Source organism: Schistocerca gregaria, chromosome 2 (assembly GCF_023897955.1).
Source record: "Schistocerca gregaria isolate iqSchGreg1 chromosome 2, iqSchGreg1.2, whole genome shotgun sequence".
NCBI lineage: Eukaryota > Metazoa > Arthropoda > Insecta > Orthoptera > Acrididae > Schistocerca > Schistocerca gregaria.
The window spans coordinates 717,199,148-717,213,341 of record NC_064921.1 but is presented as its reverse complement, the minus strand read 5'-3'; the positions used below and the strand labels follow the sequence as shown (position 1 = coordinate 717,213,341).

Below are 14,194 nucleotides of genomic sequence, written 5' to 3'. Positions count from 1 at the left end.
CAGTCTCAGGACTGAAGACCACAACAACAACAGTAATTACTCACCTGAATGTGGCCAAATAAGCCGAAAACTGATTTAATAACAAACAAATATTAGTGTAAGAAAAGATATTTTGTTTCCTTTCATTCTTAAATATAAAATTTCACAATCAAGAAGCGACTCTAAAACGCATTAAGATGACATCATCAATCATTTTTAAACCCATTTCTTATCCAAATGTGACATTTTATATCTTTGTGTAGCTCCTCAAGCAGTTCATATTGTGCTACTTTTTTCAGAGCATATACAGGAGTGAACTGTGTTAAACGAAATTCCGGTTTCCGTTTAATGTTGGGTTGTAATCGGTATACGCCGGGCCGGCGTGGCTGTGCGGTTCTAGGCGCTTCAGTTTGGAACCGCGTGACCGCTACGTTCGCAGGTTCGAATCCTGCCTCGGGCACGGATGTGTGTGATGTCGTTAGGTTAGTTAGGTATAAGTAGTTCTAAGTTCTAGGGGACTGATGACCACAGATGTTAAGTCCCATAGTGCTCAGAGCCATTTGAACCATTTTTTTGTAATCGATATTGTCGCTTCCAAGCAGATTCCATTTCGCAAATTTCATCACAGAATACGTAGACTGCAGTATCATGATCATTATTCTGAATTACTTAAAATGTTTTCAATAAGCGGCAAGCACATAAATCCGTTCACATCTTTCATGGTTTTACTTTGCCCCATTATCACATACTGAAAATCTGAGAATAAAGAGCTCCGTCCGCCGTCTTACGTAAACATTTGCACTCGGCTTCGACACGGTACAAGGTGCGGAACAGTAGCAAGCACCAGAAGCAGAAGTGCTAGCACACGATTATGTATGACTTCGTCAACAACAAATCTCCGCAAACAGGTGACGTCGCAACCGAAATAGTGCTCCACTAGGCTACTGGCTCTGGCAGTTTGATAAAAACGTGGGTTCTTAAGAGAGCGTGACGACACAACTCGAAACCTCGCCGGGAGGTAGTGCAACTTTTCTATATTAAGTGTGTATTCCTGCAGTCCTACTTTGTATCGTATTTACAGTGGTAAACAGCTAGTGTCTGGACAACACGCGTTATAAAGGGAATACTGATTTCAGGCTGGATGTAAATTCTGCGACGAGATCAACGAAGGCACGGAACGGAGCAAGACCAGCGCCATGGATTCTAAAGTCTACAAGTCAAACCCGAATCCAAAGGCTTCGGCGAATCCCATTTCCAAGCTCTTCGTTTGGTAAGTAATTAATGTTCTAAACTCTGTGCTTTACACTTTTGTAGAATTTACCGACGCTTGGTTCTTTCCACTTCTTTGACACGTGTAACAAATTTTATTATACGCTGTCACTCGGACAATGAGGAACCCTTTTTAACGCACTACTGGAATCGCAATGCACGTTACAACTGATTTCAGCAATCAGTTATTTATTTTAGATAGAATATGATTTTTCGTTCTTGTAGATCATGTATTTAGACATGCCGTGAACAAAACAATTTAAATCAACTTTCTATAATTTTTTGTTAGGGAACTAAAAACGATCAGTTTTAGGGGTGGATGCAAAATTTCACCCGTAATCGGCTTCGTTCAGGTGGATGTTCCGGTGGTGAAATGTTCATTTAAGTGAGGTGTTCAAACCTAAATACTCGTACACAGCTCAATGAAGCTACTAAGTGACTTGTGGGCGAGGTGTAAAACTGCTGTTGTCACACAGCGACAAGCTTCGTCGATGCACCACGTTAGATTGTAGAGTATATCTTTAAATTGCCGTATACAAGGCACATCGGAGTGCACAAAGAAACGAGATTCGGTCTTCCACAAAATAAAGATGGCATATGCATATAAAGAGAACGCTGGCGTTTTGCTGGAGCTCCGAAAATGCCGACACGATACTAACGAGGCGGGCATCCCTTATTCCTCGCGATACTGTGGTCGAAGAATTCCATCAGCCATCTCGCTCTTACGAACCGAATAAAGACTTCGAGACATAGTCTGAGATGGTATGGCGGTAACAGACGACGGTGAATAAGAAGCAAGGATATGGAAGTGTTGGTTACAGCTGCAATTCCCCACGATCCTCGCTTAAAGAGAAGTTACTACAGGCAGTAGTATCAGCTTTACATATGTGTGACGAACAATACAGGATCACAAGTTTCGGCTGTACCACCTGACTCTCACACAGGAGCTGCATGGGAAGAATTTCAGTAGGATAGTTACTTTCTGTGAACAGGTCGTGAAAAAGTGTTACACTCTCTGATGAACATTCACGAACATGCCGCGTGGGCATCATCATTTGTTGCAGGTCGTGGTTGACGTTTCACATGTGGCTGAACACTTCCTGTTTCCTTAAATAACGTAACTATCCGACGAACGGTCCGGACATTGGGATGATGTCGTCCAGGATACCGAGCAGCATACATAGCACACGCCCGTTGGGCATTTTGATCACAATAGCCATACATCAACAGAATATCGACCTTTTCCGCAATTGATAAACGGTCCATTTTAACACGGGTAATGTATCACGAAGCAAATACCGTCCGCACTGGCAGAATGTTACGAGATACCACGTACTTATACGATTGTGACTATTATAGCGCCATCTATCACAAAGCGAAAAAAGTGGTCCAACTAAAACTCTCATATTTCTTTACGTACTACACGAATATGTAATAAAATGGGGGTTCCTATTAAAAAAAAAAAAACGCAGTTGATATCCGTTTGACCTATGGAAGCGCCATCTAGCGGGTCAACCATAGGCCATCTGGTTCCCACATTCAAGCTAAATGAGTTTCGTTCTTTGTAGTTTTTTCGTTTGATGCTTATTTCGTGAGGTATTTGGCCCGGTCACTATCAATGGACCACCCTGTATACTACTTATACTACTAACCACAGAAAATCATATATGGTACGTCATGTCGATTGTCAAAGGGGTGAGCCACAGAGGTAATCTTCGGCCCACTCTACTTCTCATCTTCTCTGACAGGTGATATATCTCGAGCTTTTATCGTTGACGTTGAAGGTGCTCTTTTTGCAGATATCAGTATACACTTTACAGGCCGTATGTAGCTGTAGTATGGTGGGTGTCCAGCCCGTTCTGCCTGTGGTTTTGTGCACGAAGGTTATTATGACGCCTTATTCCTCCGGAATGGCCCATGTATTTGGCATATTTAACACCGGTAAATTTCTTTTTTTTCTGGGGGAGGGGGGGGGGGGGTCATCTAAAGAAACGTTGCTGCAACCCTCCAAGAACCAACAAACAATGCTAACTGGATGAAGAGTGACTGTATCTTACGTTTACCTACCTAAAAAAAAATTCTTTCCTTTATTATTTTGCAAGTCGCAGAGAAATGGCTCTGATCACTATGGGACTTAACTTCTGTGGTCATTAGTCCCCTAGAACGTACTTAGAACTACTTAACCTAATTAACCTAAGGACATCGCACACAACCATGCCCGAGGCAGGATTCGAACCTGCGACCGTAGCGGTCGCGCGGTTCCAGACTGTAGTGCCTAGAACCACTCGTCCACTGTGGCCGGCTTCGCAGAGAAAAACCCCTCATCTGAAACATCTTATGTGTACTGCGTAAACGGCATCTGCTCACTGGACTATGTAATCTCACGGCTGTCAAAATGCAGCTACGTATTTGATGAATAAAGTACTGAAAAAATACGAAGATGACAGTGAATGTTATTCCCCTGGTACATTCATTCGCATGTATACACATCATATATTTCTTTTGATAGAGTATGGTAGGGACAATATTTTCACTGAAAACTTCCTATTATTATTTATTATCATTCACGTATGGGCCCAATAGGACCACACGAGGTAAGTCTATCAATGTCGCTTTTGATGGTTGGTGTTCCTTTGTGTCCAAATCTGTTTCATCCTTTCAGAATGAAGTCTTTTCTTTCATCAGACCACGGTGTTCCAGTCCGTTTTTTAATTTCCCTCTGACCAACCTTCCAATCAACTATCTTTTGTCTGCTTGTTTTCCTATCTGTAACGTCTGTCTGAGTTGTACCGGGTACCTTAAAATCCTTGTTAATCGCAGCGATCCATTTAACTGACTCAGTTTTGACCTTACTGCTGTTTTCGTAGAACTCTACTATTTGTTCTGTCAACCTAGTGGGTGCCATTCTTTTGATGTGCCCATTACAGTTAAGTCTTCGTTTTCTCATGTCTGTGTGTTCTTTTCTTTCCTTATTACTTTTCAGCCTATAAGTTACTCCATCACTAATTTTGGGGCCTAATATTTTCTTAATAGTCGTTCGTTCCTTCTTTTGAAATTCTTCAACATCCCTCTTTTCATTTAAAATTAAAGACTCTACTCCATAAAGACATCCAGGTTTGGTTACAGTGCTGTAATGACTAAGTTTGCTGAATTTAGAAAGCGATCTTTTATCATAAATATTTTGTGTTAATCTGAAGGCAATTGCAATTTTTTGACAGCCGACTTCGTTTGCTGCTTTTTCCAGACCGTTTTCCTGCATGGTTACCCCCAAGTATTGAAACTGGAAACTCTTTTTATTTTTCCGTACTTCGTGTTCAAAAACTTTGGTGCTTGTTCGTTGCGAATGATATTTGTAGTCCATCAAGGGATCACAAATTTAGCTTTGGAGGGCAGCGTGGAGGGCAAAAATCGTAGAGGGAGATTATGAGATGAATACACTAAGCAGATTCAGAGGGATGTAGGTTGCAGTAGGTACTGGGAGATAGAGTAGCATGGAGAGCTGCTGCAAACCATTCTCAGGACTGAAGACCACAACAACAACATTTGTAGTCCTACATTTTCCTTCTTTAAGAATTTCAATTTGTTGTTGAGCTGCGGTAATATCCCTAGTTAAAATCACCAGATCATCTGCAAAGCTGAGGCGATCTATTTTAATATTACTTCGTATTACCCTGTTATTTTATCCATCACATGCCTACCTGCATACCTAAAGGCTTGCGGAGCCGTGGTGAAAAATGAAATGTCGTGTGGCTAGGGCCTCCCGTCGGATAGACCGTACGCCTGGTGCAGGTCTTTCGAGTTGACGCCACTTCGGCGACCTGCGAGTCGATGGGGATGAAATGATAATGATTAGGACAACACAACACCCAGTCCCTGAGCGGAGAAAATCTCCGACCCAGCCGTCAATCGAACCCGGGAACTTAGGATTGACATTCCGTCCCGCTGACCACTCAGCTACCGGGGCCGGACGAACCATGGTGAGTGATGTTAAAATGTTGAAAATATATTCCGTATCTATTCGCCAATTGCTGAGTTGACATTGATAAAATAACACTACTGTAAAACAGTCGATGTAATTTGCCTTTTAATTACCAATAGATCTGACGCTTCATTTTCCCAAGAGCAGCAGCTATGACTACCTTAAAATATACATTTTAATCGGGAGTGTCAACTTAAGCGATATGGAGGACTGTATATGATGTACATACTTCTAACATTACTCTCATTTTTCTTCCATTTGAAGATAATATTTGGGAAGTGCAATTACCTGTACGTACATGCATTAACCCGAAATTTTATAAATTTATTGACGTTCTCGTTCTTCGCTATAAATACAGAGACTAGAACTACATTCTGAGACTCTTTTCAGAGAATAAGTTTCACGAAATTTTAAGAAACTCAGGCGCAGTCTGTTGATCATAATACTGGCGACAGAGACTTTCGCGCTCTAGTGACAAATTGCAAAGATGTGAATAATGCTTACTTTCTTCTTCTTCATTTCGTTTTGGCCAACGGAGGTTCACATTAAATCGTTGTAGCTTTGTTGCTTCTAGTCGTCACCCTTGTCAGTATTCTTTCATTCTCATATTTAACAACCCTCTTTGCTCCTTTTATTTCTGCCCTGGAAACCTAGAACAGCCTGGATTTCTTTTTTGAAAGTCACTCTATTGTAAATCTCTGTCTCCTTTATTCCCATTTTGTCGAGATTTCAATGCACTTCTTGGTGCCATCGTATTTTGGTTTTCTTGTTCTGAAGAAAAAGCAGAATTTGGCGTGTCAACTTACTATGATCCATTCTAAGAATGAGTCCAAATAGCATAACCCTTCTCTTCCTGACCGAGTCCGGAAACGTCTCGCTCAGGGTGCAATATCCGTTGTCCACTCGTCTTCCATACTGAGCGTTTCTTGTCCTTCGAGTTCCGAATGTCATGAGGCTCCATCGTTCCTCAGTTTCTGTAATCCTATTATTACAACGTTCAGAGTTTCTGCTGCGTATAAGCAGCATCAAACATACCGGTTTCTATTCACACTTTTACGAACAAATTTAATCTGCGTACTTTCTAAATCTCTCTTCCTGTTAATGTCTTGATGTTCTTTATATGCTGTGATTTCACGGCACAGGACCTGTAGACCCACTTGAGCCACTTTGCAGCTGGGTAGTTTGATTAGTCGCCTCTTCTAGTGATTCCGACAATATCACAACATCATCTGCAAATAGCGGACGATGTATCTGTGTTTCTGTTTTTGCTCCCCAGCCGTACTGCGTACAGTCTCTTCCTTACTTATTTGTGACTTGACCGTGGCAGCGCCGGGTAGCCGCATGGTGTAAGGCTTCTTGCCGCATGGTCTTAGGCGCCTTACCACGGTTCACGCGGCTCCCCCATCGGGGGTTAGAGTCCTCCCTCACGCATGGATGTGTGTCTTGTCCTTAGCGTAAGTTAGTTCAAGTTCGATTAAGTAGTGTTTAAGCCTAGAGACCGATGACATCAGCAGTTTGGTGACATAGGAACCTACCACAAATTTCCAATTTACTTGAGCGCTATTTCTGTGAAGAACGGAGAGCGAGATGGCAAGGTAGTCAAGATCTTGACTCGTGTTGGGTTTCATCCGGATTTACATTTTCTGTTGTTTCGCGGTTTGTGAAGTAAGAAGGCGTTCTTAAAGAATGAAATTATACAAAGTACCTTAATATATATGCGCAGAGTCCTCAGACCGCAAAAGAAGAAGGATCAGTCACAACAAAATGTGAATAGTAACAAATATATATGTAATAGATTTTGACAAGCCAAAATCACACTTTTTAAGAATCAAGAGATGTGTTAACTCGCCGATGAAATTCACATTTACGTAGTTTGTTTAGCAGATGACAAGCTATCAGTGCAGGACACCATACAGTTGGTCCTGCAAAATCATGTAAGGTAAAGATCACGGTAAGAAACAATACGAAAGAAACTTTCTTTAGGCCTCACTTTTTTAGATCAGTTAAAAACTAAATATGTTCACTTGTTATAGTTTTCAAAAACAAAAATCCACTGATGATGGCACAGAGGTTCTGAAATGTGTGTAGTAAAAATAAAAAAAAAAGAACAGTGTGCTTGCAAAAAGGCGGAACCCATATCCTATAATTTGTATGGAGTGTTGCTTCCTCTGAAAATAGCACTTGTTTCAGAAAATTTGCTTTGTCAATTTCATTTAGCGTTAAACTGGCGAAGTTCGTACGCTTAGGTCTAGCGCTCTGTTTTATCTTTTATCTAACCTGAATTTTGTAGGCACGCAGCCTAACCTTTTATGCATGACGTTGAAGTGTGTTGCCTTATGTCGGGCAAGATTTTTTTTTTCGGGTTTCTGATACAAGATTGCCCGATTTCTTCAACTTCGTCTTCACTTGTTCTCGGTAGGCCCAGTGAATCTGCTTTAAATTCGTTTCTAGTATCTCGAAAGTGTTTGTACCATCAGCCAATAGCTTTGTCACTGGATGCATTTTGTCCTGGATAAGTCTCCCGAAATCTACGCTTCTCGCTAGCAAATGATTTAAGCTCAGCACTATGCCTTGTGTTGCACCGCAACATCGTTCTGGCACGTGAGTCGAAGTGGCTGCACTCCACAGGGCAGCTCTTTTGCGCATTTCGGGGCTCTATGCTACTCGGTAAACAAAAGTTGGTTATTTTATCTTCAGATGAACAGTTTTTCCAGTAGCGCTTGTTCCAAATAGCCACATTATTTATGGAATATGCTATATAGTTCTTCATATTCTTCTGTCTCTGTAGTACAATTTAATCATATTTAGAATTTTGATTATTTTGTTCGGAATCTCTCTGTGTATCGGTCCTGTATATTGCAGACTCCTACAGTGGCGAATGTACCTCTTTTTTGCACCTGCGTATGTGTGCAATGTACATAGCTCAGTCTGTTACAAAAATGCGAGGCTGTGAACATGGGACACGTAGACTGAGGATTACGGAAGCTTATACAGAAGGTGTATAAAACCAGTAACAAATATTGTGAATAACAGTATATTCAGACAGAAGAAGCAAATGCAGCAAGGGTGCCAACCAAAATGTAAGCATATACGTGGCCAAATATTAAAAGTACAGAACGTGTGACCACGTGTTCCTGAAAGTACAAGCCATACGAACTCTTACACTGATTTTAATTATAAAAAAAACACGTTGAGAACTGGGGTAAGAGCATACAAAGAAGGAACATAGGACGCAAGGACGTCCACGGGGCCAGAATATGTGTCCATTTACTGACTGGTTGCTGTGCGTGCTAAGATTCAAGAAAACGAACTAATCGAAATTCTGCTATTATAATACTCCTAAAATGTGGCTTTAATTTTGACCGATGACACAATTAATAGCAATGATGAAAGGCCTTTCGCGAAACGTGTATAAGAATACTGGAGGTTTCGTCACGCACTTCTTCCAGTGCAGTCCATTTGTGATAATTGGTTCCTCTCGCGCAATCCCTTTGAAAGTGTCAACTCATACAAAAGTTATACATGGGTTTCCGCTCAACCAGAAGTTACACTTACATTTTCTGATCAAATTGACAAAGATGCATGTGTGTCTCGTTCCCATAGAGTTTCCTGCTTCAGGAATATCGAACCTGTCACGGTGAATTCGCTTCAGCAGATGTTTCATCTGCTCAATGAGAGTTAGTGTGATTAATGATTACTGCCGTGTATACGACCGACACAGCCAATTTTCAACACCCTCCTTAACCTCTGTCTACAGCGAAACATTCCATACAATTTTTTTAACAGTTTGTAACTTGATGTAACTATCCTGAGATTAAGAATTTGTTGTTTTACTGTAAGCAGTATTTTCGTTCCACTGACTGTGTATCACAATTTAAATATTTGTGATGGACTGGGTTCGAACTCAAATTCCTTCGTTTTGTGGACAGTGCTATTGACTACAACAGACCAGGTGTCGGATACCGCTTTCGAGTTGGTGAAATGTTGAAGTTCTGAAAAGTAAGAAAACTCTGCTTCAACCCTAATAAGGCACATAGTTTTTAATTGTAACACGCCATCATTGTTAAAAAAATGGTTCCAATGGCTCTGAGCACTATGGGACGTAACATCTGAGGTTATCAGTCCCCTAGAACTTACAACTACTTAAACCTAACTAACCTAAGGACATTACACACATCCATGTCCGAGGCAGGATTCGAACCTGCGACCGTAGCGGTCACGCGGCTCCAGATTGAAGAGCCTAGAACCGCTCGGCTACAACGGCCGGCGCCGTCATTTTTCTAATTCCTTTTACTCGACATGATTTTATCAGCAATTGCTGCTTCAGCATATATTCCACTACTCTTATTGCACGTGTATGCGCATATACTCTGCGTTCCACAATAATTATATACTAACTGGTACGTTTTTTGGAATTACCTCTCACACGCCACCACTGCGATAATATTTATTCGCAGTGTAACGTGTACACTTTTGCGCTAAATAAACTACTGGCTACTTTAATTTCGATAGTTACTTCTTCTTAATAATATTTGAAAGTTACTTGTCCCGTTCGCATAGGATAAGTCATTTTGGAGCCAAATCTCACCCACAGGACAATGTTTTTCAGTGTTTTGGTGCTAGCATTGAAATTCAGTTCTGTCCTACAAAACCTGTGTTTTCCCAAAGCTTGTATTTCCTCATATCGTTCAAAATGTTGCAAACGTTTCTGCCGATGGTACCTTTATCCAATCGCTAAGGGTAAATTTATTGTCCCTCCTAACGTAGTTTGCACATAATCTACGTACTCAGCATCGTCTGCGTCTAATGTATATCTCACGTTTTAGTGTGGTAGTGATTTTTAAGTATTTGCGTAAAGTGTATCCGAGGTGGAAAGTAAGAACCAACACAGTGTATACCTAGCGTATGTAGAAATCTGCCACTGCACTACACAAAGTCACACTGTGGCTATTTTCACTTCGTCCATTTCTCTTTCCAGGTTCTGCTATCTGTCTTTACATTTAAGGGATCTAGCGTTTCACTAAGTCACCCGATGAACATTTTTCTGACGAGATTTAAATGCGGTATTATTATACCCTCCGGAACATTTCACTCGTCAAACCAACAGTAGAAATGAATGTCCTCGGGAAATATCTCGACTGTAATTTCTCCTTGCTCAATCATCCGGACTCTCTTAGATTCAGGTGCAGCCACAAAAAAAGCGGTTGGCCTAAGGCATTGTGACTGATCTTCTGACTGCGAAACAATGAAATTCATAGCAGATAATTAGAGCGAATTCTGCTGTTTTCGAAGTCACACTAGCTCGAAGAAGCTTGCCGTAACTTGTTTCCGCGTTTGCACTTCGTTTGATGGTCTTTCCTTGGTGTGCCTGACTTTTCCTGTCACATAAGTGAGTCAGTCATCTTTCATAATTACGTTGTGGTAAAATATTATTTGCATCCTTTAAATTTGTATTTATCTGTTTTTTGTTTTTTTTTTGATCATCGGTCTACTGACTGGTTTGATGCGGCCCGCCACGAATTTCTTTCCTGTGCTAACCTCTTCACCTCAGAGTAGCTCTTGTAACCTGTGTCCTCAATTATTTGCTTGACGTATTCCAATCTCTGTCTTCCTCTACAGTTTTTGCCCTCTACAGCTCCCTCTAGTACCATGGAAGTCATTCCCTCATGTCTTAGCAGATGTCCTATCATCCTGTCCCTTCTCCTTATCAGGGTTTTCCACATATTCCTTTCCTCTCCGATTCTGCGTAGAACCTCCTCATTCCTTACCTTATCAGTCCACCTAATTTTCAACATTCGTCTATAGCACCACTTCTCAAATGCATTTATGTGATACAGCCCTTCTATGTATGGACATTTTCGCAAATGTTACTGTCGTCAATCCAACTGTCGCCCGGATGCGCTTTAGTAATGCTGCACCTGTACGCGTTTTAGACTATGCTGTGAAATACAAAACTCTTGTCATCAGACCGTGAGACTTACCCATAGTCAGGCAACCTCCCCCCTCTTGCTATATGTGCCCCGCTGCAGATCAGCTTCTTAAAATGCTTGTGGTTGTTGCATTACCTGCCTCGCCGCAGATGCTGATTGCTTCCAACTTCCCTAAACTTGAACGTGGACGAATCCAGAGTGCATAGAAGCAGAAAGTAGAGGTTTACTACTGATAGAAACCACACTTATAAGAAACAGTGGCTTGCTGGTACAACATCGTAATTAGTGAAACCTATTGGCAAATTAAAACTGGGACTCAAACCCAAAACTACGTTTCACCGGCAGCGCTCTTTCCGACTGTGCTATCGAGGCACGATTCACGAAATTTGTAAGGTATGAGAGAGATACTGGCGGAAGGAAAGCTGTGAGGTGCGAGAACGGGTTCTGAGTCGTACCTCGATAGCTCACTCTAGAGCATTGCCTACAGAATACAAGTTTTCGGGTTCCTGTTCTGATACCACATACAATTTTAATCTGCCACGAAGTTTCAAAATAGCACTCACTCCACTGCAGAGTGAAAGGTACATAAAGGGCTTCAGTACTGACAAGAATTCGCACGCCGAACTGAGACCTGACATTGCAGTCAAATGGTTCAAATGGCTCTGAGCACTATGGGACTTAACTTCTGAGGTCATCTGGCCCTAGAACTTAGAACTACTTAAACCTAACTAACCTAAGCACATCACACACATCCATGCCCGAGGCAGGATTCGAACCTGCGAGCGTAGCGGTGGCGCGGTTCTAGACTGTAGCGCCTAGAACCGCTCGGCCACTCCAACCGGCAGCAGTCACCATACTCGAAAATTCGTCTCTAGTGAAAACAAAAAATAAATGCAATAATCCTGCTGTTAAGCATACGAGCATATCAAACATCCATACTATGACAAGCAGAAATGTGTGTGTGGGAACATACTGACGGCTGTTTAAACCCTGGCTTTTCTTATATACTTATCATTGGCATAAGTAGTATAGCAAATTACTGTCCAACAAAATTTTACCTCTAACACTTCGCTGAAGGTCATGACCTCGTAGTTTGGTCCCTTCTCCCGCCTCTAAACCAACCAACCAATCATACAGCGTCAGTGCAAATTAGATGGACACACGCTCAGTTTGCCTACATGCAGGGGCAAGAAGCTGTGTTAAAGGCAACTTGACACACAGTTTTATCAACAAAAAAACTCCCTCCCTCCCTCCCCCCCCCCCTCTCTCTCTCTCTCTCTCACACACACACACACCACACACACACACACACACACTCACACACACATACAAAAATATTTTGCTCTCCCAACCACAGCTCAATGTTTTACTAGCCATTTAAATGAAACAGCCAATGACTACTGTATTTTAAAGGCCTTTAAAACGAAACAGTCAATTAGCGTTTATCTGACATGTGGATCAAATTCTAAAGTATCCAACCAGTCTGAATTTTGTATAAATCGGGATCACGTTCAAAAGTTTCTGATTGACCTGACTTGTGCAATTGAAAGAACAATGCCAGAGCAACGATCTTATTCTCAAAATAAATACTTTTGAGATTCATAAGATGGTCGCTGATTCGTGTAAACAAAACAGCCAGTTAACTAAGGCAGGTGGAGGCAGGCAGGCTAGCGTGATGCATCATCAGCAACTTTGTCAAGTCTGGACTTGTCTGACGTCTTAGAAATATGACACACATTTCATGACTTCTGCATGTGTACGAAACGTATTCGCAGTTGTGAATATGGACAAGCATCAGCTGTATGATGAAAAGACAACAATGAAAATTTGTACCCGACCGGGACTCGCATAAAGTGGGAAATCTGTGTTCGAGTCCTGGAATTTTCATCGGTGTAATTGCATGATGCAGCTGGCGGTTTTCCACACTCGCATCTACGTATACATTGCATGAATTTCATAATAACTGTAGTCACCGCAGTGCCTGTTTGTTGAGATATGCACGAAGGAACTTGCAGCATAATTATGAACCACACTGGTACTGCAATATCGTATCATACTTTGCATGTGTTTGTCAGCAAGCAGCTCAGTCTTTACTCTGGAAGCTGTTGCATGATGCATGGCATATTCTTTCTGCCATGGAAATTCAGATATGACAAAATGGGCATAAATCAAAATAAAAACAATGAAATTTATAGCTCAAAATATATTATCTCAATCGGAATAGTTTGATCTTTGTACCAAAGTAGACAATGCTTTTGACAATCTAAATCGCCTGTATTACTGGTCAAAAATTTTATCTTAGTTTGGCTACAACAGATATCAAAGTCAGCCGATCATTACAGTGACTCCCGTGATAGGGTCCTGCAGTACAAAAAACTGTGTTCTTCTGGTGATAATGTCAATTTGTACCATCACACAATGGAGACTACATGACATTTAGCCCAAATTCACCGTCATATTACAGCAAAATTGTAAGAAATTATGTCTTGCATAACCAATATTATACAAACTGTAGCAGAATGGTCCTGAAATATCAAAATTTAAACACATTGCTCTATACTGCAAAGGGAATTTTGTTATCTTTTAAGTACACCAGCAGCAAGAAACAGTCAATACCTTCAGTGTACGGTAAAAACAGAAATGTTACTGACAACAATGCAACTAAAGCAGAGTTGCTAAACACGGTTTTCCAAAATTCCTTCACTAAACAAAACAAAGGAAACATTCCAGTGTTCGAAGCAAGAACAACTGCCAACCTGAGTAGCTAAGAAGTAAAATGTAAATATCCTTGGTGTAGTGAAGCAGCTTAAATCACTTAATAAAGATTGCATGTAAAAAAAAAAATAACTGAAAATAGTTAGCATGGATTCCAAAAACATCAGTCTTGTGAATTGCAACTAGCTCTTTTTTCACACAAAGTAACGACTGATATTCACAACGGATCTCAAACTGATTCCATGTGATTAGATTTACAGAAGGCTTTTGACACAATTCCTCACAAGTGACTTCTAATCAAACTGTGTGCCTACATAATATC

General features: G+C 41.1%; 1 protein-coding gene across 3 annotated transcripts in view; it reads left to right on the top strand.

The window, feature by feature from the left end:
• The first annotated feature begins 931 nt into the window (after window positions 1-931).
• Window positions 932-14,194, top strand: part of LOC126334846 (ATP-binding cassette sub-family C member 4-like) — a 130,854-nt gene continuing 117,591 nt past the window's right edge. The window contains exons 1-2 of one of the 3 annotated variants that reach the window (XM_049997515.1): window positions 932-1,020; window positions 1,116-1,249. In XM_049997515.1, coding sequence (XP_049853472.1) covers window positions 1,176-1,249 — 74 coding nt within the window. In that variant the 5' untranslated portion in view covers window positions 932-1,020; window positions 1,116-1,175. Of the gene's footprint in view, window positions 1,250-14,194 lie in introns of all 3 variants that reach the window. The other 2 variants (XM_049997516.1, XM_049997514.1) reach the window with 2 other exon arrangements.